At 58.8% G+C, this 26,937-nt stretch overlaps 1 protein-coding gene across 1 annotated transcript; it reads left to right on the plus strand.

The window, feature by feature from the left end:
* Positions 1-966: 966 nt before the first annotated feature.
* On the plus strand, positions 967-26,245 carry TMEM255B (transmembrane protein 255B). The gene is made up of 9 exons (XM_043892473.1): positions 967-1,113; positions 6,671-6,810; positions 9,777-9,839; positions 18,614-18,703; positions 19,084-19,164; positions 20,189-20,274; positions 20,776-20,935; positions 22,313-22,456; positions 25,204-26,245. The coding sequence occupies exons 1-9, from the start codon at positions 1,047-1,049 to the stop codon at positions 25,348-25,350; spliced, it is 978 nt and encodes a 325-aa protein (XP_043748408.1). The 5' UTR covers positions 967-1,046; the 3' UTR covers positions 25,351-26,245.
* The last annotated feature ends 692 nt before the right edge of the window (positions 26,246-26,937 follow it).

Raw genomic sequence — 26,937 nt, forward strand, 5'->3', positions numbered from 1 at the left:
GGGTACCGTATTTCTTCTCCATTGTCCCTTCTCCGCCGAGGGCCCACTGTACCAGGACCTCTGTCCCCTCGTCCGTCGTCCTTCCCGAGTGAAGGGGACGGTATCTAGGGTGCAGTTCATGCGGGGCACGTGTGGGTGAACAGTGCTGCTTCTCACACTCACAAACCGTGCACAGGTGGTGTTCCACTCGCCTCAGCACCACACACGCACGGTTTCGCTCCGCGCTGCGTTCGGATCTTTCCTGCTGGTGTGTGCAGCCCCACCCGCAGTGACCCCGGTCCTCGTCGCTGTTACACACAGAGCCCTCGTGTGCAGACCCCCGCGCCAGGGCTTTCTCCCACAATGGAGCCCCTTCAGAACTACCAGGATTCCTCACAGCGACTTCACTGACAGATATTCTGAGTCGATGGGTCTGGGTTGAGCTCAGGGCAGCAGTGAATTTTTTAAAAAATATCTTTAGCTGATTCTCTGGGTTTAGAACCACAGGTCTTGGGCGTGTCCTTAAGCTTCTAAAGAATCCACTTGCCCACGCAAGAAACTCAGGGAGGAGACGCGGGTTCGATCCCTGATCAGGAAGACCCAGGAGGAAATGGCAGCCCACTCCAGTTTTCTTGCCTAGAGACTCCCATGGACAGAGGAGCCTGGCAGGCTGCAGTCCATGGGGTCTCAGAAGGTTGGGCGTGACTTAGCGACCAATCGCAGCGCAGCAGAGCAGCCAGGAACCACCTTCCTTTCCAAACAGCAGTGTCAATGTGGCCACACTAGGGGAACCCCCTTTCCGCAGGTTCTTAGCATTACCTACCGTCCCATCTCTGAAGGTCTGCCCAAGACAAGGCCGGGGGTGGGTGGGTGGGGGAGGGGGGCCAGGGGCGGGGGCGGGCGGGGGCGGGGGCGGGGCCTGGGGCGGGGCCTGGGGCGGGGCGAGGCGGGGCGCGGGTGGGACTCCGCGGCCAGACAGAGCGGACCTAAGGGCTCGCGCTCCCGGCTGGTCCTCGCGGCCCCGCGGCCCACGGTCACTGTCGCAGCAGCGGGAGAGCAGTCCCGGGATGCAGCCGCTCCCGCCGCCGGTGCCCGGGCCCATGGCCCTTCTGGACACGACAGGTGAGCGCGCAGGTGAGCCGGGCTCCGTTCCTCCGGTGCCGAGCTCCCACGGGCCCCCTCCCACCTCTTTTCTCAGGGTCCCGACAGCGCGAGCCTCTGCCGTCTCTTCTCCACCGTCTTCTACTGCAGACAGTAGACCACGACCCGCACAAGCGGGACAACGCACTCTGTTTTCATCCTTCCACCCAACTTGAGTCTCCAAAATTTTCTAGGAAAAGGTCGTTGCCTGGGGCCAGGTAGCTTCTTTCTCCTTGGGCTTCCCTGGGGCGGCTGGGCTCCCCGCGCCCTCCCCAGACGATTCCATAATTTCCAGGATTTCCCTCCCAGCCTGATGCAGCCAAGCCAGGCTGGGATACAGGAGGCCGGTGCCTTTATTCTCCGCCGCCGGCAGGCCGCCAGGAGGGGGCTGTTTTCCCGACGAGGAGACGGGAGACTTCCAAAGAAGCTCTGGGATGGGGGTGGAGACACCTGGGTCCTGCAGGGTTTCGTGGACCATCCAGTAGGAAATGTGGGATTAAACTCCCAGCCCTGCAAAGTCTTTTTAAAAACCAGATTAGTGATGTCACTTGATTTTTAAATGATAACTGAGGAGTCAGGAGGAATCAGGAGCAGGAGCAGGTGAGCCGGGCTCCGTTCCTCTGGTGCCGAGCTCTTTCTTTCTAAAAGAAAACAGTTCTGTGATCAACACTCTCCAAAACCAAATGCAGTTACTGATTATAACAGATAGTTGTTATTATAGTTATTAACTACTTATGGTTATTGCCATTATTATATTAGAATGACTTGATTTAAAAATAACATTTTAGATTTTTCTTCTGAGGAGGAACTTTAAATTTAAAAAATGCTGAGCGTTGGTGTTTTACTTAAAAATACTAACTTTAGTGTGGCTGGGATGGGATTATGGACATCTTCTACCTTACGTTTCTGCGTTCACACCCTTGGGGATGTGTTCCGTGTAGAAGTGGAATTAAAGGGAAATTGTTGGCTGAGGGCATGTCCCTGCGTCCATTTCCCTGGAACAGTTGCTTTGTCCCCATGGCTGCTGTTGAGATTAAACAAGCTCCTTCTTTCTGGGTGGCCCGGGCCCTGCCCGCCGGGAGGGGGTGACTAGGTGACTGCCCCCCACTTTGTGATGCACCCTTCCAGCTCCACTCAGTGAAGAAGGTGCAGAGGGCGGGACAGTGACTGGGTCTCCTCCATCCTTGCGCCTGGTCACTGAGGCTGGGAGGAGGCTGGGAGGGGAGGCTGGGAGGGGAGGCTGGGAGGAGGCTGCGGGGAGGCTGGGGGAGGCTGGGAGGAAGCTGGGGGAGGCTGGGGGGGAGGCTGGGGGGGAGGCTGGGGGGGAGGCTGGGAGGAGGCTGGGGGGGAAGGCTGGGAGAGGAGCAGCCCTGGGCTGAGCCATCTTAATGTTAGCACCAACCACAACCCTCTAGCTATCACACACATAAAAACATGTCTGGAACCTTCATCTATACTCTCTCACTGCACTGAAGTGGCGGGCAAGCAGGGAGTTGTCATTATCTCCACTTTGCAGATCAGGGAACCAAGGCTCAGTCATGCATTCAGCATGAGGGGATACAGGTGTGGGAACCCCATGTCAAGCAAGAGCTCCATGGCCCCTGCTCTCAGGGTCAGAGGGCTGGGGGTACCTGGAATCACTCAGCGTGTCTGGCAGCCCCACAACATCTTGGGCACAGGTCATGTAAATTGCCAGCACAGCTGTAAGCGTAATAGTTGAGATTTTAGCTGACAGGCAGGGCACAACCTTAGGCTGCTTCAGTTATAACAAAGCACATGTGAGACTCCTGCTGGCAGCAAGGTCGAAGGAACATGCCAGGGAGTCTGGTTTTTCCTCCAGCACAGACCCCCTCCTCTCCAAAACCTGACCTAAAAGTGCACGTGTGTGATGGTGGTCAGGAACATGGCCCACCTTCCTTTCTTGAACTTGCTTCTTCTTGCCTGATGTTTACGTGAAGCCCCACGTCTGTAACGCCGAGTGCAGGCTGGGATCCAGCCTTGTTGTCTCTCTTGTGCCTGGAGTCCAGATACTGCAGCCTGTGTCATTGAATCGGGGCCGCTCAGAACCATCCCTTCCCTGCCTGCTGTCTTCCCAGACCGCATGTTCCCTCGGAAGCTATGACACAACCCTGACAAAAGGGCTGCTCGCGCCGTGTGCTGTTTATCATGTAGCGGTTTCACAGGGAAAGTCAGACTTGGGGAAACGTGGGGAAACGGTGTAGTTAGATTGAAGATGGTTCCTAGGAAGGAGACGCTTTTGACGAAGTCTGTCAGGACATCACTAACAGACTTGACGAGGCCCCAGAAAAACTGTTCACCACTCATCATGGAGCTTCCTAAAGGGGCCGATCAAAGCGGAGCTGAGAGCCTTTGGAACCAGAGTGTCGTCACAGGGAGGTGAGGGGGTCAGTCAGACGGGCCCACGGAGCTAAGAGACCAGGTACAACAGTCAGACAGTTGGTGTGAATCAGGTGCTGAGATGTCGGTTAATTATTTTGAACATGATGAACATATAATGCATTAGAATAGTAAAAATAGCAAAGTCCTCTGAGGAGGAGGGCATTTGATAATTTTGTCAAACGCTTAGTCCCATAAAATTTCATTTCAGGCATCTTCCTGCTCTTAAAACACGCTTTACAGCCGAGATTGGTCTGGGCCCTCGGGAAGAGCGGTCGAGGGCGAGCACTGCCCAGGGGACAGCACGTCTGTGGGCTCCCCGTGGGCTCCGGGCTGGGCAGGATGGCCTGTGTGTAGGAGAGGTGAGCCCCAGGCCAGGCGGGCAGGGCGGAGGCTAGAGGGCCCCTCTGGCTGCTGGACGGCCCTGTGTCACTGGTGTGATTGTCGCGTCAATGTCCAAGGTAACAGCTTTGTTAATTTTCCAAACCCTAGAAGAAGATGTGTTTTTAACTTCTTTGGCCTTTATTTCAGTGTACCTGCCATTCTAAAGTTAATCACCCAGGACAGGGTGTCACCTGTGGGGAGGTGTCTGTCTTTCTCTCACTCACCCATTTTTGAAGTGGCTTTGCCTTTCACTGGTCTCTTCCCCCTCCAAGACACCCCAGATCAGTCGTAACCGCTGACCTTTCGATCTCTGGGGGAAACCAGCTTGTACTTGAATCCTTGGTTTCAGGCTTTAAATATATGCAAGGAAAAATAAGTGATTGCTTCTGCATGCTTGTGACTCTACCAGGAAGATGCAGTGAATATCTGTGAATGAGGGAAAAGCCCTCTGCGGGGACCCCCGGGCCCACTGGGTCCCAAAGGTGTGAATCGTCCATGCGCATCTGGGCTGTGCTTCCTGTGGACATTGCCCTAAGTGGTTCACCCTTAACAGGTCTTATATATTTTCAATAAAAACTACCAGAAAATATCAGTGAAAGAGCAGGTGAAGGGTGGAGGACCTCCGGAATGAAGTGACCTCCCTGAGAGCTTCGCCCCAGCCAGCCCAGTGGGTAGAGCAGTGTTCCCAGGCTGACCAAGCGATTCTGAGTGAGCGCGTTGACTCAGGGTTTTGGGTAATTTATTTCTGAGTACGTGACAATCTGGTTTTGGGTGGCATGGCCTTGGCCTGCCGTTCAGCTTTCTTGGTGGGACTGCAGACAGCGTGTAAATCTTCAGATGCACAGTCCGGGTCAGGGAGGGGGCGCGCGCGGGGAGGCGGGTGAGTGCTGCTGGCGGGGCCCGGGGTCATCTGAGACAGTATATCTGTATGTCACTCATGTCCAGCTCTGTGTGACCCCATGGACTGTAGCCTGCCAGGCTCCTCTGTCCATGGGATGGTCCAGATCTGAGATGGTGGTTGTGGTCAAATGCACAGCTGCTTGCAAACACACACACACATGCACATCAATTTTGAAAACTTTGGTGTGGGAAGAAGCACCACGTTTTTCTTTCATCTCATTTTGTTTTGGAGTCACAGGGATCAAAACAGCTAACTCTGCAACAAACAAAACATACCAGCCTGGATGGGTTCGGTGTGGGGTCTCTCATCGGCCCTCTGCCTAGCTGTCTTTGCCTCTGTTGTGTGGTTGTTGATGACCATGTAGGGATAGGAGTAACTGAGATTTGATTATGGTAATAATTATTAGTATTACAATTATGATTATTGTAAACAAGCCTTCTTGCCTTCCCTGAGACACGTGAGGGGAAGTTAGTTCCACACGAAACCCAGAAGTTAAGGCTTGGGGGAGGGAGGTGCCAGCGATGGAAGGGTTCCCTTCTTGCTTTCTTGGGTTCTGTGACTGCAGATACCAGGGCGTCCACAGTAGTGCCTTGCAGTCTGGAGATGTGATTCTGCTACCTAAGCAGAGATTGGAGGTGGGTGAGCCAGGGCTGTCTTTCTGCTCTGCGTCTTTCTGGGTGTGACTTCCCTTGTCGAGGTTCCCCCGAAGAGCAAAATGGCAGCAGGGGCTCTGTCTTTGTGCTCACACTCCAGGCTGTGGGAAGGATGAAGGGGAGGAAGGCAGAGGCAATGGTTCCTTTAAGAGATTTCCCGTAGGTTCCACCTGACACCCTTGTTGAAATGGAGACTATTTGTGGAGGATGTAATCACCCAGCAGAAGAGGCTGGGAAATGCCACCTCTCAGCTGGCCCATTTCCACATCCAATAATGGGGGCCCGCTGACAGGGGCAAGGGAGGCGGATGTACAGGAGGATGGTGGCGAGCCCTGCACACTTTTATACTTTCTGCACCTGCCATTCGACGTCTTGCGAGTTTGGCGCTGAGCCAAGACCTAGAGGAGGACCAGCGAGCGGGACTGGCTCGGGGTGGAGCCCAGGACAAGGGTGCGCCCCCAGAGCAGCGTGGATTCATGGGCGGCCCGGAAGGGGGCGGGCGCCCTCACTGTGCCCAGCCTGCTCGGCCTGGTCCAGGCGGGTGCAGAGGTCCTCTGACCAGCCTTGGAGCTGGGGTGGGGTCCAGGCCTGGGAGCACAGGCACCTGCTCCAGTGGCTGCCTGGCTGTTGCTGTGGGCTGGGGCCGGGGTGGAGGGCTGGGGGACTTGGGACCCAGGGAGGGCTCGGCCAGCCCGACGTTTACTGAGAAACCGCCGTGTGTGGGCGCTGTCCTAGGCAAGAGGGGGGCGTTGGTAACAAGGCAGAGTCCCCACCCTCTCAGGGCCCATTGTCTGGGGGACAGCGTTAGGGAAGTGGACACAGATTGCGTGGCTGCTGACCTTGGCTAGAGACTCTCTGGGTGCAGTGGGGGCCTCAGGGGAGCGTGGCCAGGCTCCTGTTCTCACAGCTGGTGGCCGGACCGAGGCCCGGGTGAGGGCAGCCGTTCAGGAGGACCGGTGGGGTCTGTGTGCTCTTCACCAGGTGACCTCGAGGAAGCGGGCGAGACGTCAGGGTGGGCAGAGGAGGGGGAGGCGAGCGGGCCGGCTCTCAGGACTGGGGCGGGGAGGATGGAGGCCGATGCAGCGCTTCCCAGGCCCTGCCCGCGAGCAGAAGGCTGCAGGCAGGAGCCGTGGCAGCTGGGATGCCTGTGAGGTGCTGGGACCCTCCCCGAGCCCAGCACCTCACTGACCCGCGCCTCCGTGTCCTTCCCCAGAAGGGTTTGTGAGAAGAAAGAAGACGACCCTGTGGTTTGTGGGGGCTCTGCTGGTGGTGTCCGCCTCCATCCTGACCGTCGGCCTGGCCGCGACCACAAGGACTGAGAACGTGACTGTGGGCGGCTACTACCCCGGCATCATTGTGAGTGTTGGGTCCCTGGGGGGCGGGTCTGGGGGCCCAGGATACAGGTTTCCGCATGATGCTCACATGCGCCACCCCAGCCCCGCAGAGGTGTAAATTTAGGTGGTTGCCTGCCTTGTCAGATGGCCCTGTGGGGTGCCGGGTCCTGAGAAGTGGAGGGGGGAAGGAGTCGGAGCCAAGGAGTGCGATAGGCCCTCCTCAGGGTGTCCCCAAAGTCCCCAGAGGGAGTCAACCCTCTTGGAATTGACCTTGGACTTTAAAAGATGCCACGAGGCCTGGATGGAGGTACACTAATACGACCACATGGGAGCAGCAGAAAAATGAGCTGACGCGGTCCACACCTCTGCTTCTGGGCAATGAGCCCCCGCGGCAGAGTCACAGCCTAGCCAGACCTGGCAACAGCAGCCCCCAAATCCGAGATCATCAAGGCTCAGAACTATGAAGTCGTGTCCACTGTTGGCAGTGAGGTTTGCTCCCGGCGTTGGCGTCGCACCCAGGGAGCACTGTGGCCTTGCCCTTTATCAGACGCGACGCCCGGGCGGAGTCTCACACAGTGAGACACAGAGACCTTAACAATAAAGCGTATTTAATTTCTCGCTAAAATTATTATCCAGATGAGTACTGATGTTGATGACATTTTAGCAAGGATGAGAATACTTTACAAACATCCTTCGTTTCATCTTTGTATTATTCTCTATGCTCTGTGCTGTATAAATCTGCTACCTCCCTGTGTACCCTTTACGAGTAACCCCCACGCACACTGTCTGTGCGGATGGCGTTCTCAGTGAGATCTCTCGAGAGCCTGGCTTCCTGCCTGTGTCCTGACAGGGGCGGGGGAGCTGGGGGCCGGCGGCTGTGAGGATGTGTCCTCCAGACGACCTGCAGCGTGTCAGGATCAACCGCGAGGAGGTTTTCCATGTTCTCCAAGCTTCGGTGGCTCAGGATTTCACCTTGAGGTCACTTTCAGAACATCCTGGGTGTGTTCAGAGCTTTGCTCTGCGGAGAACCTGACTCCTGGGCAGTGACCAGGGTGAAACTGGCTTCAGCTGGATGGTTTTGAAAGCAAACGGTGGACACGACGGATGAGCTTTGCTCAAGGCACATGAGGATGAAAGTCAACTCTGGGGACACACAGCTCCAGCCCCGTAGTGAAGGGTGTGTCTCAAGCAGAAACTGGGTGAGAGGGTGCAAGCACCTCAACATTTTAGAAAGAGGGTTTTGTTTTTTTTTCAAATCCGAAAACGTGGAACTTACGGCAACAAGACGTATTTTAATTCATTTATTTTGGAGGGGATTTTGCTCTCTTGGATGGTGGAGAGGGACTGCAATATTTGGAAGAAACTGCTCGTCTTTCCTCACTCCTTGAGAATTTTTGAATTACTGGTCCATGTCCGTCTCACGGATGTCCTCACAGATACGGCGTTCGTGAACACAGCAGGTCTGATGTCCACGCATTAAATTTGGTGCCATGGCCTCAGAGCTGCCACAGCCTGCTGCCCCCTCCCCGCCGGCTCTGCACGGTCGCTCGGAAGCCAGCGGGCAGGCAGAGCTGAGGGCACCATCCGGGGGCTCCAGTGCTGAGTCTCAGGGCGCCCTGGGTGCCCGCGCGGGGCTTGTCTCCCACTGCTCTGAGCAGTACCCCCGGCGTTGCTGGAACTCCGCTCTTCAGAAATTAAGACATTCTCCCCGGGGTGGGCACAGTGGGTGTGAGGCTGTCTGCACCCTGGGCGCCGAGACGTGCACAGCCCCGGGGGTTTCCCCGCTGCACCCACGTCACCCGCCCCCGGCCGAAGAGCCAAGGCCGAGGGGCAAGTGGACATTCCCGAGAGTCACCTGTCCACCTGCTCACCTGAGTGACGGGTGTCAGCCTGTCTGTGTCTGGAACAGCCTTGGTTCCGCCTTCTTGTTCCTCCCCAAGGGGTCAGCTGTCCTCCTCCAACGGCCCAGGAGAAACCCTGGGACGGGCCTCCCTCTGACCCCCTGACGCAGAGGCTGGGTCCCTGTGAAGATGTTCTCCATGTTGGGGTGGGGGCCTGTGACACTTTTTTCCCAGAATCAGTTCAACTGATGTGTTGTTCACATCACTCAGTGTTCAGCTCTGATGTGTTCAATTCAGTCGTGTCCGACTCTTTGCAACCCCATGGACTGCAGCACGCCAGGCTTCCCTGTCCTTCACTGTCTCTCAGAGTTTGCTCAAACTGATGTCCACTTAGTCATGATGCCATCCAACCATCTCTTCCTCTGTCGTCCCCTTCTCCTCCTGCCTTCAGTCTTTCCCAGCATCAGGGTCTTTTCCAATGAATCGGCTCTTCGCATCAAGTGGCCAAAGTATTGGAGTCTCAGCTTCAGCATCAGTCCTTCCAGTGTACACCCAGGACTGATTTCCTTTAGGATGGACTGGTTGGATCTCCTTGCCATCCAAGGGACTCTCAGGAGTCTTCACCACAGTTCAAAAGCATCAATTCTTCGGCACTCAGCTTTCTTTATAGTCCAACTCTCACAACCAAACATGACCACTGGAAAAACCATAGCTGTGACTAGGCAGACCTTTGTTGCAAAGTGATGTCTCTGCTTTTTAATTCGCTGTCTAGGTTGGTCATAGCTTTTCTTCCAAGGAGGAAGTGTCTTTTAATTTCATGCCTGCTGTCACCATCCGCAGTGATTTTGGAGCCCAAGAAAATAAAGTCTGTCACCGTAGGAGTTCCAGTATTTGAGAACACAGCCGAGGGCACAGCAGCTTCCCTGTGATCACCGGCTTTGATGGCTCTGAGAGGCCCGCCCGTCGGGTGTGAGCCACCCCAGCCCATCCCCAGCCCCACCACTAGTGCTTCCGGCCCGGGGGTGGGGGTGGCCAGCCGTGCTCTCTGACGGGACGTCCTCAGGTGGGTGGCCACTGCTCCGTGTCTGCTTTGGGCTGTCAGATGTGTGACCTGAGCGCTTTCTCCCTTGTTTTCCTTCGGCGTCAGCTGGGCTTCGGAGCTTTCTTAGGAATTATTGGCATCAACCTGGTGGAGAACAGAAAACAAATGGTGAGAATCTGTGTTGTTTCAAACATGGGCGATGGGGCGTGTGGGGGGAGTGTGGGCAGTGGGAAGTGAGGGGAGTGTGGGGGTGGGGAGTGTGAGGGGGGAGTGTGGGGGGAGTGTGTGGGTGGATTGTGGGCAGTGGGGAGTGTGTGGGGGGGAGTGTGGGCGTGGGGCATGTGGTGGGGAGTGTGGGCAGTGGAGAGTGGGAGTGGGGTGTGTGGAAGCTGGGGGGGGGGATATGGGCGGGGGCATGCCCCCTCACAGCTCTAGCTATAGATGTTCCTAGGAAAGCCCTGCCCCAATCCAGCACCCCAGATTAAGCCCCAGCTTTGCACTGTAACACGGAGAGTTGGGCCTTAGTGGGAGCCATTCACACCCTAGTCTAAGCCAGCCGCACCCTGGGACTGGGTCAGTGCCATTCACACCCTAGTCTAAGCGAGCCTCACCCCGGGACTGGGTCAGTGCCATTCACACCCTAGTCTAAGCCAGCCTCACCCTGGGACTGGGTCAGTGCCATTCACACCCTAGTCTAAGCCAGCCTCACCCCGGGACTGGGTCAGTGCCATTCACACCCTAGTCTAAGCGAGCCTCACCCTGGGGCTGGGGCAGTGCCATTCACACCCTAGTCTAAGCGAGCTGCACCCTGGGACTGGGTCAGTGCCATTCACACCCTAGTCTAAGCCAGCCTCACCCTGGGACTGGGTCAGTGCCATTCACACCCTAGTCTAAAGGAGCTTCACCCTGGGACTGGGTCAGTGCCATTCACACCCTAGTCTAAGCGAGCTTCACCCTGGGACTGGGTCAGTGCCATTCACACCCTAGTCTAAGCGAGCCGCACCTGGGACTGGGTCAGTGCCATTCACACCCTAGTCTAAGCGAGCTTCACCCTGGGACTGGGTCAGTGCCATTCACACCCTAGTCTAAGCCAGCCTCACCCTGGGACTGGGTCAGTGCCATTCACACCCTAGTCTAAGCGAGCAGCACCCTGGGACTGGGTCAGTGCCATTCACACCCTAGTCTAAGCCAGCCTCACCCTGGGACTGGGTCAGTGCCATTCACACCCTAGTCTAAGCCAGCCTCACCATGGGACTGGGTCAGTGCCATTCACATCCTGGTCTAAGCGAGCCTCACCCTGGGACTGGGTCAGTGCCATTCATACCCTAGTCTAAGCCAGCCTCACCATGGGACTGGGTCAGTGCCATTCACACCCTAGTCTAAGTGAGCTTCACCCTGGGACTGGGTCAGTGCCATTCACACCCTAGTCTAAGTGAGCTTCACCCTGGGACTGGGTCAGTGCCATTCACACCCTAGTCTAAGTGAGCTTCACCCTGGGACTGGGTCAGTGCCATTCACACCCTAGTCTAAGCGAGCCGCACCTGGGACTGGGTCAGTGCCATTCACACCCTAGTCTAAGCCAGCCTCACCCTGGGACTGGGTCAGTGCCATTCACACCCTAGTCTAAGCGAGCCGCACCTGGGACTGGGTCAGTGCCATTCACACCCTAGTCTAAGTGAGCTTCACCCTGGGACTGGGTCAGTGCCATTCACACCCTAGTCTAAGCGAGCTTCACCCTGGGACTGGGTCAGTGCCATTCACACCCTAGTCTAAAGGAGCCTCACCCTGGGACTGGGTCAGTGCCATTCACACCCTAGTCTAAGCGAGCCTCACCCTGGGACTGGGGCAGTGCCATTCACACCCTAGTCTAAGCCAGCCTCACCCTGGGACTGGGTCAGTGCCATTCACACCCTAGTCTAAGCCAGCCTCACCATGGGAGTGGGTCAGTGCCATTCACACCCTAGTCTAAGTGAGCTTCACCCTGGGACTGGGGCAGTGCCATTCACACCCTAGTCTAAGCGAGCCGCACCTGGGACTGGGTCAGTGCCATTCACACCCTAGTCTAAGCGAGCCGCACCTGGGACTGGGTCAGTGCCATTCACACCCTAGTCTAAGTGAGCTTCACCCTGGGACTGGGTCAGTGCCATTCACACCCTAGTCTAAGTGAGCTTCACCCTGGGACTGGGTCAGTGCCATTCACACCCTAGTCTAAGCCAGCCTCACCCCGGGACTGGGTCAGTGCCATTCACACCCTAGTCTAAGCCAGCCTCACCATAGGACTGGGTCAGTGCCATTCACACCCTAGTCTAAGCGAGCCTCACCCTGGGACTGGGTCAGTGCCATTCACACCCTAGTCTAAGCGAGCCGCACCTGGGACTGGGTCAGTGCCATTCACACCCTAGTCTAAGCGAGCCTCACCCTGGGACTGGGTCAGTGCCATTCACACCCTAGTCTAAGCCAGCCTCACCATGGGAGTGGGTCAGTGCCATTCACACCCTAGTCTAAGTGAGCTTCACCCTGGGACTGGGGCAGTGCCATTCACACCCTAGTCTAAGCGAGCCGCACCTGGGACTGGGTCAGTGCCATTCACACCCTAGTCTAAGCGAGCCTCACCCTGGGGCTGGGGCAGTGCCATTCACACCCTAGTCTAAGTGAGCTTCACCCTGGGACTGGGGCAGTGCCATTCACACCCTAGTCTAAGCCAGCCGCACCCTGGGACTGGGTCAGTGCCATTCACACCCTAGTCTAAGCGAGCCTCACCCCGGGACTGGGTCAGTGCCATTCACACCCTAGTCTAAGCCAGCCTCACCCTGGGAGTGGGTCAGTGCCATTCACACCCTAGTCTAAGCCAGCCTCACCCCGGGACTGGGTCAGTGCCATTCACACCCTAGTCTAAGCGAGCCTCACCCTGGGGCTGGGTCAGTGCCATTCACACCCTAGTCTAAGCCAGCCTCACCCTGGGACTGGGGCAGTGCCATTCACACCCTAGTCTAAGCCAGCCTCACCCTGGGACTGGGTCAGTGCCATTCACACCCTAGTCTAAGCGAGCCTCACCCTGGGGCTGGGGCAGTGCCATTCACACCCTAGTCTAAGCCAGCCTCACCCCGGGACTGGGTCAGTGCCATTCACACCCTAGTCTAAGCGAGCCTCACCCTGGGGCTGGGGCAGTGCCATTCACACCCTAGTCTAAGTGAGCTTCACCCTGGGACTGGGGCAGTGCCATTCACACCCTAGTCTAAGCCAGCCTCACCCTGGGACTGGGTCAGTGCCATTCACACCCTAGTCTAAGCGAGCCTCACCCTGGGACTGGGTCAGTGCCATTCACACCCTAGTCTAAGCCAGCCTCACCCCGGGACTGGGTCAGTGCCATTCACACCCTAGTCTAAGCGAGCCTCACCCTGGGGCTGGGGCAGTGCCATTCACACCCTAGTCTAAGTGAGCTGCACCCTGGGACTGGGTCAGTGCCATTCACACCCTAGTCTAAGCCAGCCTCACCCTGGGACTGGGTCAGTGCCATTCACACCCTAGTCTAAAGGAGCTTCACCCTGGGACTGGGTCAGTGCCATTCACACCCTAGTCTAAGCGAGCTTCACCCTGGGACTGGGTCAGTGCCATTCACACCCTAGTCTAAGCGAGCCGCACCTGGGACTGGGTCAGTGCCATTCACACCCTAGTCTAAGCGAGCTTCACCCTGGGACTGGGTCAGTGCCATTCACACCCTAGTCTAAGCCAGCCTCACCCTGGGACTGGGTCAGTGCCATTCACACCCTAGTCTAAGCGAGCAGCACCCTGGGACTGGGTCAGTGCCATTCACACCCTAGTCTAAGCCAGCCTCACCCTGGGACTGGGTCAGTGCCATTCACACCCTAGTCTAAGCCAGCCTCACCATGGGACTGGGTCAGTGCCATTCACATCCTGGTCTAAGCGAGCCTCACCCTGGGACTGGGTCAGTGCCATTCATACCCTAGTCTAAGCCAGCCTCACCATGGGACTGGGTCAGTGCCATTCACACCCTAGTCTAAGTGAGCTTCACCCTGGGACTGGGGCAGTGCCATTCACACCCTAGTCTAAGTGAGCTTCACCCTGGGACTGGGTCAGTGCCATTCACACCCTAGTCTAAGCCAGCCTCACCCTGGGACTGGGTCAGTGCCATTCACACCCTAGTCTAAGCGAGCCTCACCCCGGGACTGGGTCAGTGCCATTCACACCCTAGTCTAAGCCAGCCTCACCATGGGACTGGGTCAGTGCCATTCACACCCTAGTCTAAGCGAGCCGCACCATGGGACTGGGTCAGTGCCATTCACACCCTAGTCTAAGCGAGCCGCACCATGGGACTGGGTCAGTGCCATTCACACCCTAGTCTAAGCGAGCTTCACCATGGGACTGGGTCAGTGCCATTCACACCCTAGTCTAAGTGAGCTTCACCCTGGGACTGGGTCAGTGCCATTCACACCCTAGTCTAAGCGAGCCGCACCTGGGACTGGGTCAGTGCCATTCACACCCTAGTCTAAGCGAGCCTCACCATGGGACTGGGTCAGTGCCATTCACACCCTAGTCTAAGCGAGCCTCACCCTGGGACTGGGTCAGTGCCATTCACACCCTAGTCTAAGTGAGCTTCACCCTGGGACTGGGTCAGTGCCATTCACACCCTAGTCTAAGTGAGCTTCACCCTGGGACTGGGTCAGTGCCATCACACCCTAGTCTAAGCCAGCCTCACCCTGGGACTGGGTCAGTGCCATTCACACCCTAGTCTAAGCGAGCCGCACCATGGGACTGGGGCAGTGCCATTCACACCCTAGTCTAAGCCAGCCTCACCCTGGGACTGGGTCAGTGCCATTCACACCCTAGTCTAAGCGAGCCGCACCTGGGACTGGGTCAGTGCCATTCACACCCTAGTCTAAGCGAGCCTCACCCTGGGACTGGGTCAGTGCCATTCACACCCTAGTCTAAGCGAGCCGCACCTGGGACTGGGTCAGTGCCATTCACACCCTAGTCTAAGCGAGCCGCACCTGGGACTGGGTCAGTGCCATTCACACCCTAGTCTAAGCGAGCCTCACCCTGGGACTGGGGCAGTGCCATTCACACCCTAGTCTAAGCGAGCCGCACCTGGGACTGGGTCAGTGCCATTCACACCCTAGTCTAAGCGAGCCGCACCTGGGACTGGGTCAGTGCCATTCACACCCTAGTCTAAGCCAGCCTCACCCTGGGGCTGGGGCAGTGCCATTCACACCCTAGTCTAAGCGAGCCTCACCCTGGGACTGGGGCAGTGCCATTCACACCCTAGTCTAAGCGAGCCGCACCTGGGACTGTGGGTTACATCCACAGCCTCATGTGTTGCCTTAGCATTTAAGGTTGGGGCACCAGAAGAAAAGTGTAGGGTTGGTCATTAGTTTAAGTCACTGTGTATAAACTTCAGGCAAAACCACACATGTATGAGCATTTGTCTTTGAGTCAGGGGCCCTCGAGTGTTCTCCTGCCTCCGCGGTATGACAGTGTGTAGCCTTTCCCAGACTGGGAAAAGACAGGGTCATTGGAGAGCCAGGAGGACTGTGGTTCAGAGGGCTTTGCAGAGGGCACGTCCACAGCTGTCTGTCCATGGGCTCTGCGTGCCAGCCTTGATTGGTACTAGAAACCTGATTTTTTATTGACTGTTTCCATTTGGAATCAGCTTTGCTGATGAGCCCCTTTGGAAATAAAGCTCTAAGAATGCTAGTTAATTTTGCCAGTTCAGTGTGGCGGGCCTTTGTGAGGTTCAGAAGGGATGTGCCATTTCTGCCTCGTCTCACATCAGACCGTGCTGGTGCTTCCGCCTCTACGCGCTTCCGTCTTCCTGCGGCGTCCCCAGTGCTGCAGTGGCTGCCCTGGGCATCCGTGGTGTGTGAGGATGTGGGGAAGGTGGTGCCTCTCGGGAGAACAGCCTGGCAGCTCCTCAAAGGGTTGTAGCCAGAGTTACCGCAGATGAGGTGTGGGCTGTTCTGTCTCTGTGCTGGCCACCCTGGCGGGTGTGGCGGGGGGCTCGTCATGGATTTGCCTTTCCTTGATGAGTGATGTTGAGCTGCTTTTCATGTTCTGGTTGGCTTTTGTACATCATTTTTTGGGAAATGTTTATTCGAGTCCTTTGGCCATTTTTAAAATTGGGTCTCGTCTTCTTGTCAGCACCATGTATTCCAGACACAAGTCCCTTACCCGACAGGTGACCTGCGGGTGCTCCACCCATCCGGTGGGGTGTCTTCTCACCTTCTTGATGGTGTCCTTTGAGGTGTAAACGTTTTCAGTATTAATGAAGCCCATTTTACCTACTTTTTCTTTTGTTGCTTATGCTTTGGTGTCAGGTCTAAGAATCGCATGCCAATTCCAAGGTCATGAAGATTACCCAAGGTCTAAGAGTTTTATCACTTACGTTTAAGTCTGGTCTGAGCATGTCTGTGTAGTCGCTTCAGGCATGTCCAACTCTGTGTGACCCCATGAACTGTAGCCCATGATGCTCCTCTGTCCATGGGATTCTCCAGATAAGAATACTGGAGTGGGTTGCCATGCCCTCCTCCAGGGGATCTTCCCCATCTAGGGATCAACCTGCCTCTCTTACATCTCCTGCATTGCAGGCGGATTCTTTACCACTGAGAATTGGTCTTGTATGTAGCATGAGACGGGTCCACGTTCCAGCTTTTGCCTGAGGTCTGCGGTGGTTCTCCTTTTCAGTGTGCAGATTCACAGCCCTCGCTTTCCCTGGTCCTGGCTTGGCGTGTCCCCTCTCGCCTGGGCCCTGTTGTCGGGGCAAAGTACCCCGTCTCCAGCCAGCTCTGGGCAGCCCTCTTCATATCACAACCTTATCTGCTTGGTATTTGCACTTTAAAGCCGCCTGCCCTTGTTGGAATGTAGACGGTGGGCCCAGCGGAGATTCGAAGATGACCTTCTAGCTACTGAGTAACCGCTGTCCCTCTTCTAGGAGAAGAGGCCCTGGCTGGACGGGGAGCGGCATTCAGAGCATAACCCAGAGCGTTCTATGGTTGCCAGGGCAACAGACACATCCTCTCTGCAACATCTGAGGGGTCTGGCCGCCCTCACACAGGAGAGGCACCTTCTGGGGCGAGCGGTCCTTCTGCTGATGTTAAACCGCTAGCAGCTGGTGGGGGCCGTGAGGCCTGGGAAGGATGAGGGGCTGTGACGGAGCCCAGGATGTACAGGTCTCGGCTGAGAGGACGCCCTCCTAACGCTAGTCCTGACAGGTTTCCTGTTTCCAGCCGATGGCTTGGGAGGACTTCCAATGTCTTTCCCAGCGCCGTCGCCTCGGGCAATTCCACGCGTGCGGTCATCCCCGAGCCGAGTTTATCATGCTTGTGATCATGCTAGCACTGACTTCGAAAGTTTCCTGAAGGTTGATGAGGACATTCAGGTCGTGGTACCTGTGCAAACTGAGTCAGACCACGTTTACACATCTGCGGCAGGCAGGCGGCCCTGCGTGCCAGGGTACCTTGGAACTTGTGTGCTTTCTGTGAAGCCTGGAGGCAGTTGGGAGGCAGTGTGGTGTGAGGGTCTTTCGGCCAAGACTGCAGGTTGGGGCCAGCTGCCAGTCGGGACCAGGAGCGCGGGTCTGTGAGGTCACCAGGTGGTGCCCGAGGGCCTCCCCGGGGCAGCGGGTCTGACGACGGCTCTGCTCACCCACCGCCCGTGGTGAGTCCAGCAGGGCTCCCGGCCCGGGGCCGGCACTCAGCTCAGGCACATGGGCTGGGCAGACACCCACTGCCAAGAGGGCCCAGTGACGGCTGCATGTAGACCCGCCGGTCCAGCAGAGCCGGCTCTAGGGACAGCTCCGCTGCTCAGAGACGCCACAGGGCCCGGGGGGAGGGGTGGGGAGGCAGCACCCCCACAGGAGGCTGTGTGCCTGTCCGCTGGAGCAGGCTTGCCAGCCAGGTGTTGGGCAGACCCAATATCTGCATGGCGAGGAGGGGCCGTGAGGAGGGCCCCCAGCCACCTGCCCCTCGGACAGCCCCGTGGGTCCCCTGCCCCTCGGGACGGCCCCATGGCTGAGCGGGCAGCCTCTGGCCACGTTCTCGAAGCTGAAGATGAGATGCCATGTGCATGAGTGTGATACTTCACTTGGCAGCTTGTTTTTCACAAGGGTTGGGTGAAAGTTCCAGTCGCTTTACATACTTCCCAGGACGGAGAACGTGCCCTCATGTTGTGGATTGCATGGCGCTGGGAGGGGTCCTGGTGCAGGGCTGACACCAGTGACTAACAGGAGGGGACACAGGAATTCTCCACTTTTGCTGTTTGTTTTCATAAACCTGAAATTGTTTCACAAGAAACATCGAAAAAAGTGTTAAAGAGATGGGCGATCTGAGATGTGAGAACAGGTTCTCAGCCTCACAAGTAACAAATGCGGGGAGTGAGTGAGGCTTGTCTGCTGTCAGATCGGAGGAGGCGCATGGCAGAGACGGGCAGTGTCCTTGGGGACGTCAAGGGCATGCGTCAGACTGGGGGGGACCCGCTCGTCCCCGGGTTCTGGAATGCGAAGGTGCCCTCTGTGTCCCTCGGCATCTGTGGCCCCTGGGTCCCCGGAGCCTGTCCTGCAGAAACGCTCGTGTCTGAGCCCAGGCTTTTCTGTGGAACACAATCACGGTCGTGGTAGCAGAGTTTGCTACAGCAAAGACCTGCCGGGCTCTGGGAGGCCCCGGCTCATCTGCGAGGCTGTGCGGGGGCGGGGGGGGGGGGCGCGAGCTCCCTGTGTGCCTGCGGCCCCTGTGCCCCATGAAACAAGCAGCGACCAGGGCAGGCCTTGCTGGGGGTGGGGGGCGCCCCGGCCAGCATGGCAGGTCTCCAGCAGCCGTGGTGGGAGGTGACCCCGCGGAGTTGCTGCGGGGTTCCGGGGGGACTCAGGACCTGAGCGGGGTGGGCACTGGAAGGTTCCGCCACGCCCAAGCCGCTCCCGTCTCTGCTTCCAGCTGGTGGCGGCCATCGTGTTCATCAGCTTTGGCGTGGTGGCGGCCTTCTGCTGCGCCGTCGTGGACGGCGTCTTCGCCGCTCGGCACATCGTGAGTCCTCTCTCCCCAGTCGTCTGGCTTCAGGTTTCAGGTGCTCTGTGCGTTTAGGAAATCTTCAAAAGTTCAGTTTGCTCGTGCGGACCCCGCTCGGTGACCCTCACTGTCTGTGTCCACGCGTGTTGTCCCGTCGCTGAGCTGTCCTCCCCGCGTTCCCCTTGTTGCCCCCACCGTAGCCGGTTGCCATTAGACCCGAATTCCCCGCCTTCTCAGCGGCTCTGGGGTGAGCCGCGGTGCTCCTGCCCCGTCCCCCCAGGGGGCTCTCGCTGGCCGCGGCCTCTCTCCTTCGGGTTCGGAGCCTGCGGTGACAGGTCTGAACTCGCCCCCGGCGGCTGCCAATCCAGGCTGAGGCCGCCCTTTCCACTTCCCTCCAGGAGCCCAGGCCCCTCATGGCGGGCAGGTGCCAGTTCTACTCCAGCGGAGCTGGCTACCTACATGACGTCTACCAGACAGAGGTAAGGGCCGGGGCTGGTCCTCCCTCTGACCCACGGCCTCTCCCTGGGGCCACGGCCCTGCCCACATCGGGCTGTCCCGCCCCAGCGTGCCTCTGCCGCATCCTCACCACCTGTCTGGTGAGGAGCCTGGCGTCTGGCGTTACCTTCACCCTGGACTCACAGTGGCCCCCCGTCCACGTGTCCAGTCTGTGTGGCTTTTGAGATGAGCCTTTTAATGACTAATTAGTGCAACATAAGGCTCAGATACCACACTCACGGGAGCCCCGGCTCGCCGGCCGTCCTGGGCTGAGGACACAGGGCGCTTTCACGTCTGTTCTGGGAGTGACGGGGGTGTGGTGGCCGCGTGGCCCCTCTGTCCTGCCATCTCTCACCTCACTGTCTAGTCTGTGAAGACTGGTCAGTTTGGTTAAACACAGCCTCTGACGCTGTGTGCGGAGGTCAGGAAGGGGCGTGGGGCGGCGGTGGGGAGCAGGCAGGAGCAGGCGCGTGGTGGAGGCCTCGTGGCTTCTGGGGATGCTGCCTTCAGGGAGAAGGGCCTCTGTGGCCACCCGCCCGCCCAGTGGGACAGCCCTTCTCCGGGGGCCTGGCCCGCTCCCGGAGGGAGCTTTGGGGCCTCGTCCCAGTCCGTGGGGGCCATTGCCCGAGTCCCTGCCCTCACTCACGCACGCTCCTCCCCGCAGGTCCTCCCTAAGCTCCTTGGCCTCCCTCTGCAGCTGGGTGGTCCCTGCCCCACTTACTGCCCACCTGGAGGGTCTCCCACGCGGAGGGGTCCCTCCCTGGAGGCACAGGGCCGAGGCCCTCTCCCCCACCTCGTCCAGCAGCAGGCGCCGCTCACCTGGTCCCTTATGTGGCCCTGTAGGGAGGCCGTGTTGCCCACCAGCCTCTGCACCTGACCTGGAAGAAGACCGGGCGGTCAGGAAACGCACTTGGGAGGGGCGGCTGCCCGGCTGGGGGGCAGAGTGCCGGGGGAGGGTGAGGGTGAGGGCGGGCAGGCGTAAGCACCTGGCTGCCTCTCTGCTTGCAGGTCACCTGTCCTTCCCCAAACGGCGGGTGTCCGCTGAAGGTGAAGAGCAACACCTGCTACTGCTGCGATCTCTACGACTGCCAGGGGTGAGAGGCTGCAGGGCCGGGAGGTGCAAGCCCGGGGCCTGGGCAGGCGTGTCGGGGGAGGCCTCCTGGTGGGCTTGTGCTGGGGGCCGCGACCCTGCTTCTGGAGGGGCTGGGGTCAGGATCACCGCCCCCTCTGGCCCTGGTTCCCTGGGGAGGGGCTGGTGGCAGGCGCGGGGCCCTGGGGTGTTTCAGAGCCGTGTTCCCTGCCCCCCGCTGAGGCTGGGGGGTTTTTCTGGGGTTTGGTCCAGCCCTGGAGGTAAATCTCGATTCTATGGGGACCACCCCCCGAAGCCTAGGACCCCTGGAGTTTTGGGCCAGTGCAGGGCTTGCAGGGCTGTGTGTCCTGCTCTTCTCAGAGGCCTGGGGCGCTCCTGGGTGAAAATGGCCTCGGGGTCCGCTGCCTGCTGCATCTCCCTGCAGAGGCCCCAGGCCCCTGCTGTGCCCCGCTCGCCCAGGCAGCGCCTCCGCGACTGGGGGTGACGCATGCCCCCCGCCGCGCAGCGCCCGGAGCCCCCCAGCCTACCACGAGTTCGTGGGCGTCGGTGCCTGCCGCGACGCGCTCCAGCTCTACTGGCTGCTCTGGGCCTCGGCTGTGCTCAACGTCCTGGGGCTGCTGCTGGGGGTCATCACCGCCGCCGTCCTGGGGGCCTTCAAGGACGCGGTGAGTGCCCCCACTGTGCTGGCCGCCGCCTCGCCCTTCGGCTCGTCCTCCCTGAGGCGTGAGTGGCCTGAGCCCGCTCCGGGATAGAGCGGGACGCGGAGCCCAATCTCTAACGGCCCTGCCACGCCGCCCTGGCCCGCGGCCCGCAGAATCCCAGCGCCTCCGCCCCGCGGGTCCAGGGCTCGGGCCTGCACGTCCCCAGGCAGAGGTAACTCTGTGTGCGTCCCCGAGAGTCTGCCTCAGCATCTAGCCGGCTCTCCCCAGGGGACCGGCTGCTCCAGGCCGTGTTCTCAAGCGGAGCCCGCGGGGCACCTCCCACAACCGCCCCATCCTCGGAGGTGCCACACACGAGGCCCCCGACACCCGGGAGTGTGCACGACCGCCCGCACCAGCAACCACGCTCCCGTCACCCAGCTTTAGAGAGAAGGCCGTGTGAACTCACCTCCAAACGCCCCCGCGAATGGCCGGCGGGCCGCTTGTTACTATTGCCCGGGAGACTGGCCATTGCCCGCATCTCTCAGCTTAGCCTGGAGCCTCTCAAGGGTTGTGATGTGTTTCTAGGTTTCCTGACCCCAGAAGAATCCTGGGAGCCATGGGAGACCCCGATGCCCCCGTAACCACCCTTCTCCCCAGCTCCCACCCTGGGCCATGCAGACCCCTGGCCCAGCTTCTGCTTGGTCATAAGGCTCAGCAACCAGCCCATCATCTTGCCCTTGGGATGGCCGGGGTCAGTGGGGCCCTCTCGGGGGGCTTCTCCTGCTGTGGCCAGTCAGGGTGTTCCCCTGGCAAATCTTCGAGGACAGGGAGGTTAGTCTTGATGGCTGCACAGAGTCTGGTTTGGGCCCTGTGAGCCTGGTGGAGGCGGCTGGTCTGTCCCCAGGGACGGTGGTCAGCCTGATGGGCTTCCCAGAAGGGGCCCTGTGCTCACTGAGTTTGTGGTAAAACCACTGCAGCTTCTCTGGGGAATGTGGCCCCCCCAGAAAGGCCGCTCATTACACAGGACGCAGCTGTGTGTAAGCCATGTGCCAGACAAATTCCTCTCGCAAACCCAGAGCTCTGGGGTGTTGGGAAAAGCAAGCAAAGTGACTCCTTAGAATTTACATCTATGAGTAGATGCTCTTGTAAGTGTAGTGCATCTTATAATTGAGGAATTATCATAAACGGAGACACTTCATTCGCCACCCAAAGGTCTCTGCTGCCACGGCTCTGGCAGGCAGGTGCCAGGTGGGCTTTAATTCTGGTCAGAGGGAGACCCGTGGGAGGACGTGGACGCTGTCCCCTGGGAACCCCACAGGATGACAGCTGTGTCCTGCATGACCGCCGGACAGGGCTGCCCAGAGCCAGGCTCAGCCGACACGTCTCCATCCTCTGTGGCAGGTCCCGCTGGCCCATCTGGCCTACGGCCCGTCCATAGCGCCTCGGGTCCTCTGTGACCCCGCCCAGCAGATCCTGGCCTACTCGGGTTTCCGCGCCGGGCCCCTGGCCATCCCCACCTGCTCGTCCTACCCGCTGCCCCTGCAGGTAGGCTGAGTGCCCCGGCCGGGGCGGGGCTCACGGTACGGCAGCCTTCACCTGGGACGTGCTGCTCGGGCGGGACACGGGGGCGGGGGGCTTGGGCTGGAGGAGTGTGGGAGTCTGTGGGGGGCGGTGCAGCTGGTGTGGACCAGCAAGGGGGGCAGGATGGCATGGGGGGGGCGTCCCCAGGCCCCTTGCAGGACGTTTGACGGCCCCGGGGGTGCGTTTTGGGTGTCCTTTGCTCCTTGTGGCCCTGGAGACCCAGCCAGCTGACCTTTTGGGGCCTCAGTTTTCTTAACCCCCATCCGGGGCCCCGGAAGTTGGCTGCAATTTCCTGGCCAGACCGACTGGGTGGGCCAGCTGCCTGGCCCCCGGGATGTGCCAGAGTCCCCGAGTGGCGCCTGCGGGTTTGCCAGCCTCCAGCCATTCCTTACCCTCGACAGCGGCCACCACACAGGGTAACACACCTCTGGGGGCCCTGGGGTGCTGTGGGAGGAGGCGTGTGGGGTGAAGCCTTGTTCATAGAGCGGCATTGCCGGACCACCCACCAGCCACCAGCACACCCCCAGCACGACGGCCAGAGTGTCAACTGTCGTCCTGTGGCCTCGGGGGGCAGAGGGCTTCCATTTTGGGGGGGGTGGCCTTGGCACATCCTCTGGTCTGTACCAATGACGATGAGGGCCTGATTAGCTTTCACCAGCAACACGTGTAGGAGCATAATTCCATGCACAGCAGTAATCAGACTCCGAGGAGATGCCGTGTGTGTCTCGTCAGGAGGAGAAGGACAGACGGCTGCTCCCAGCGGAGGAGGAAAGGGACTCTGCAAGTGTTCCATCCAGTCATTGGCAGCGGAAAACACTCCTACACGACAGAGGGAGCGAGCAGCTGTTGGGGGCTGGTTTGAGCAGTTAGTCGAAAGAAAAATCGCAGAAGGGAACTCACCTTCCTCACTCCCTGGGCTGCCTGGTCAGGAGTAAGGACCCACCGAGAACCAACTCACATGCTGTCACTAAGGGCCTTGCATCCAGTAAATAAGGGCCTCGCATCCTTCACTAAAGGACTTTTTGTCTGCCCTCCTGATGGTATCGCCTGAGTGAGCAGAGCCTGGTTTAACTCTGCTCTGCGGTGGCTTCCTCCCTGGTTCCTGGAGGTTTGTTCCTTGTTTCCTGGTGGTTTTCTCTGTGGTCCATGGTGGTTTTCTCTGTGGTCCGTGGTGGTTTTCCCTGTGGTTCCTGGTGGTTTTCTCTGTGGTCCGTGGTGGTTTTCTCTATAGTTCCTGGTGGTTTTCCCTGTGGTTCCTGGTGGTTTCCTCTGTGGGTCGTGGTGGTTTTCCCTGTGGTTCCTGGTGGTTTACTCTGTGTTTGTGTGGTTTGTTCCATGGTTTCTGGTGGCTTTCTCTGTGGTTCCCACTGGATTATTCCGTGGTTGGTGTGGTTTACTCCCTGGTTCTCTCAGTGGCTCATTTCCAATGAAGAACAGAGTGTGCATGTGCACAGTGGGGGCTGGGGTCCCTGCAGACCTGAGAGGATGTTCTCTAGAGATTTCCTCTGTTGTCCGAGGTCAGAAAGAAGTGTGAATTTGAGAGAGAGAAAGCAACAGAGGTGGGCAGGGGCCCAGGGCCCTTGGATCCCAGAGCCTCCTTAGAGGGTCTCTAGGAGGAGGGGCAGGCAGGCAGATGCCCCCTGGCCCTGAGTTCCTGATGGGTGGAGAGCAAGGACCCGCTCGGCCCCGCCTCAGACCAGAGGCTGCATGCACTCACCTTGTCCCATCGCCGAAGGGGTTGCTTGCTTTACTTACTTCAAGTTGGTTTTAAGCAGGCATTTTTAACCCTTAGAAGTTAAGGAAAAAAGAGAAATTTAAGAGGTTTGTTGGCTGGCGGGAATAAACGGGAAGAAACTGGAAGTTTTGTTTGTTTAAAACCTGTGCCATGCCCCAACATTTTCTTTGCAGGGTCACTTTGCATCCAGGTGTGTTAGTGTGGGGTCTCCTGAGATACAGTAGCATGTAGCGTGTGATACAGAGCCAGTAGCGTGTCTCACAGAGTAGATGCACAGAGAGATGTATTTATAGATGGAGGTGGGGCAGGCATAGACCTAGAGGTAGAGAAATAGAGTGCTAGAGGAAGAGAGTCCCAAAGCTGTAGGCCAGGCCACAGGCCGGAGGCCCCGGGAAGAGTCGGTTTTGCAGTTTGCGTCTGAAGGTGTCTGGAGACGGAATTCCCTCGCTCGGGGACCTCAGTCATTTCCTCTTCAACTGATTGAATGAGGCCCACCAGCAACAGAGAGTGTGATCTGCTGGTCTACATGCTCATCACAGCTACAAAACACCCTCAAGATGACATCTAGATGGTAGTCTGGCACCTGGGCACTGACTGTGGTTTAGCCAAGTTGATGCATAAAATTAACCATCACGCACTATGGAAAACATTGATATTCTTCATTTTTCCCTTAAAATATGAAACGTTGAGTAAGCCCAGGGTCCCAGACAAGCTGGGCAGCCTTTTCCTGGGACAGAGTTTGCGTGTTCGTGTGTCCAGTGTCAGGTGGTCGACAGCCACCCTTCTGAGTGTCGAGACTGGTGTCCCACAGGCGAGGTGGGGGCCCCGTGGGGCTGAGTCAGGGCCTCCTGTGGCCCCTGGGAACGCAGCCTCATCAGGAAGCAGTCACTGCCTGCAGGCCTGGGCCTGGGGGTTGAGCCCAAGTGGGGTCCCAGGGGCTCCCGTGAGCTAAGGAGGCTTTTCTGTTTGATTGCAGCTGCCCGGTGGCTTCGCGGCCTCACCCAGCTCCGACCTCCCTCTTCCCGAGGACTCGCAGCCTCAGCCCAGCTCCAGCTGCCGACACCCACCCAGCGCCCCCACCCACCTCCTTCCCAGGGAGAAGCCCCCTCCCTACACGCCGTGATGTAGAGGGCAGAGATGGAAAGCAGTAGTTTGGTCTGTTTAAGAACAAAGCAGCCCCCTCCCCACTGTGGCTGCCTGCTGGAGACCCTCCTGCAGACCCTCCCTGGAGACCCTCCTGGAGATCCTCCCTGCAGACCCTCCTGGAGACCCTCCTGCAGACCCTCCCTGGAGACCCTCCTGCAGACCCTCCCTGGAGACCCTCCTGCAGACCCTCCTGGAGACCCTCCTGCAAACCCTTCTGCAGACCCTCCCTGGCACATCTGTGCAGGAGAGGCCAGGACCGAGCAGGGGACCCCAGTGGTGAGGCTGCTCCACCCCTCGTGAGACCACACCCCCAGCGGAGCTAAAATTCCCCCTGAAGCGGCAGGGCTCTGGCCTCACTGCTTCCAGGGCAGTTTTTTTTCTCTTCTGTCCTCCTCATCCGTCATCATGCACGTTACCAAAGGCAGCGAGGCTGTGCGCTGTGAGGGCCGCCTCCCTGGAGATGTGCTGTTCATGTGTGTGTGTCCCAGGGAGGGCAGGGTGGCCGCCCTCAGCACGGCCCTCCTGGTGCGCGTCTGCCCAGGGCAAGTCCTCCGGGCTTGAGTGTAAGCTCCGCGTCCACAGCTTGTGCTGGCCAGGGGTCCGCTTGGGCTCTGCTCCAGTGGTGTCTGGGGGTTGGGCGAGCTCCTGGGGCTGTGTCTGTCCCGACTGTCAGCCCCCGGGGTGTCCAGCAGAGCCGGGTCTGCTCTTCGGCGGGGGGACCCCACATGGGCCCCTAGCCTGCAGAGCAGGTGCCCCTAAGATGCCGGCTCTCTGCTGAGAAACCCCTGCAGGGGCCGCCTGGGAGCAGCTCTGCCCGGACCAGACAAGCCCGAGGAAGGTGAGCGCAGGCCTGGAGTTGCTCACAGACCTGAGTCCCCACTTACAGCCCGAGGAAAGGGGGCTGGGGAGGAGCAGTGGTGGAGGGAGGAGGAGGGGGAGGAGGGAGGAAGGGAGTGGAGGAAGGGGGAGGGGAGGCGGCCAAGTCGCAACAAGACGCGGTCTCCGGCGCCCCCTGCCGGCAGGGACGCAGTTCCGTCCAACAGACCCGTTCCAGCCCCCACGTTCAGGACGGTCCTCACGTTCACACGCGTCTCCCTCTTCCGAGCTTGTGGACGCGTCCCTAGAGCGGGGAGGGACCCACGCAGTGTCTGGCCCCGGGGTGAGCGGGCAGGGAGGGTGGGCACGGACTCCCTGGCCCCCGCACCCGGGGGTGGTGTGGGCCCCGTCCCCGCGTCTGCCGTCAGCAGTGTTGTGTCTACCGGAACGAGTTACATCACTTCATTGAAAACATTTTCTTGCTAAAAAATACCTAAACAACCACAATAGTAACGTCAAAGCCCACTGATCAGGAGTCAGTATACAACTATGATAATAAAGAGTTTGAGATATCACAGGAATTACTGAAATGGGACACAGAGACATGAAGTGAGCAAATGCTGCTGGAAAAATGTGCCAGCAGGCTCACTCCGCTCCGGGTGGCTGCAGACCTTCAGTCTGCAACAACAGAAAGGCAGTGTGCGCAAAGCGTGGTAAAGTGAACTCGCCTGCGTTCTGTCAGACGTGG

Source organism: Cervus elaphus, chromosome 30 (genome assembly GCF_910594005.1).
Source record: "Cervus elaphus chromosome 30, mCerEla1.1, whole genome shotgun sequence".
NCBI lineage: Eukaryota > Metazoa > Chordata > Mammalia > Artiodactyla > Cervidae > Cervus > Cervus elaphus.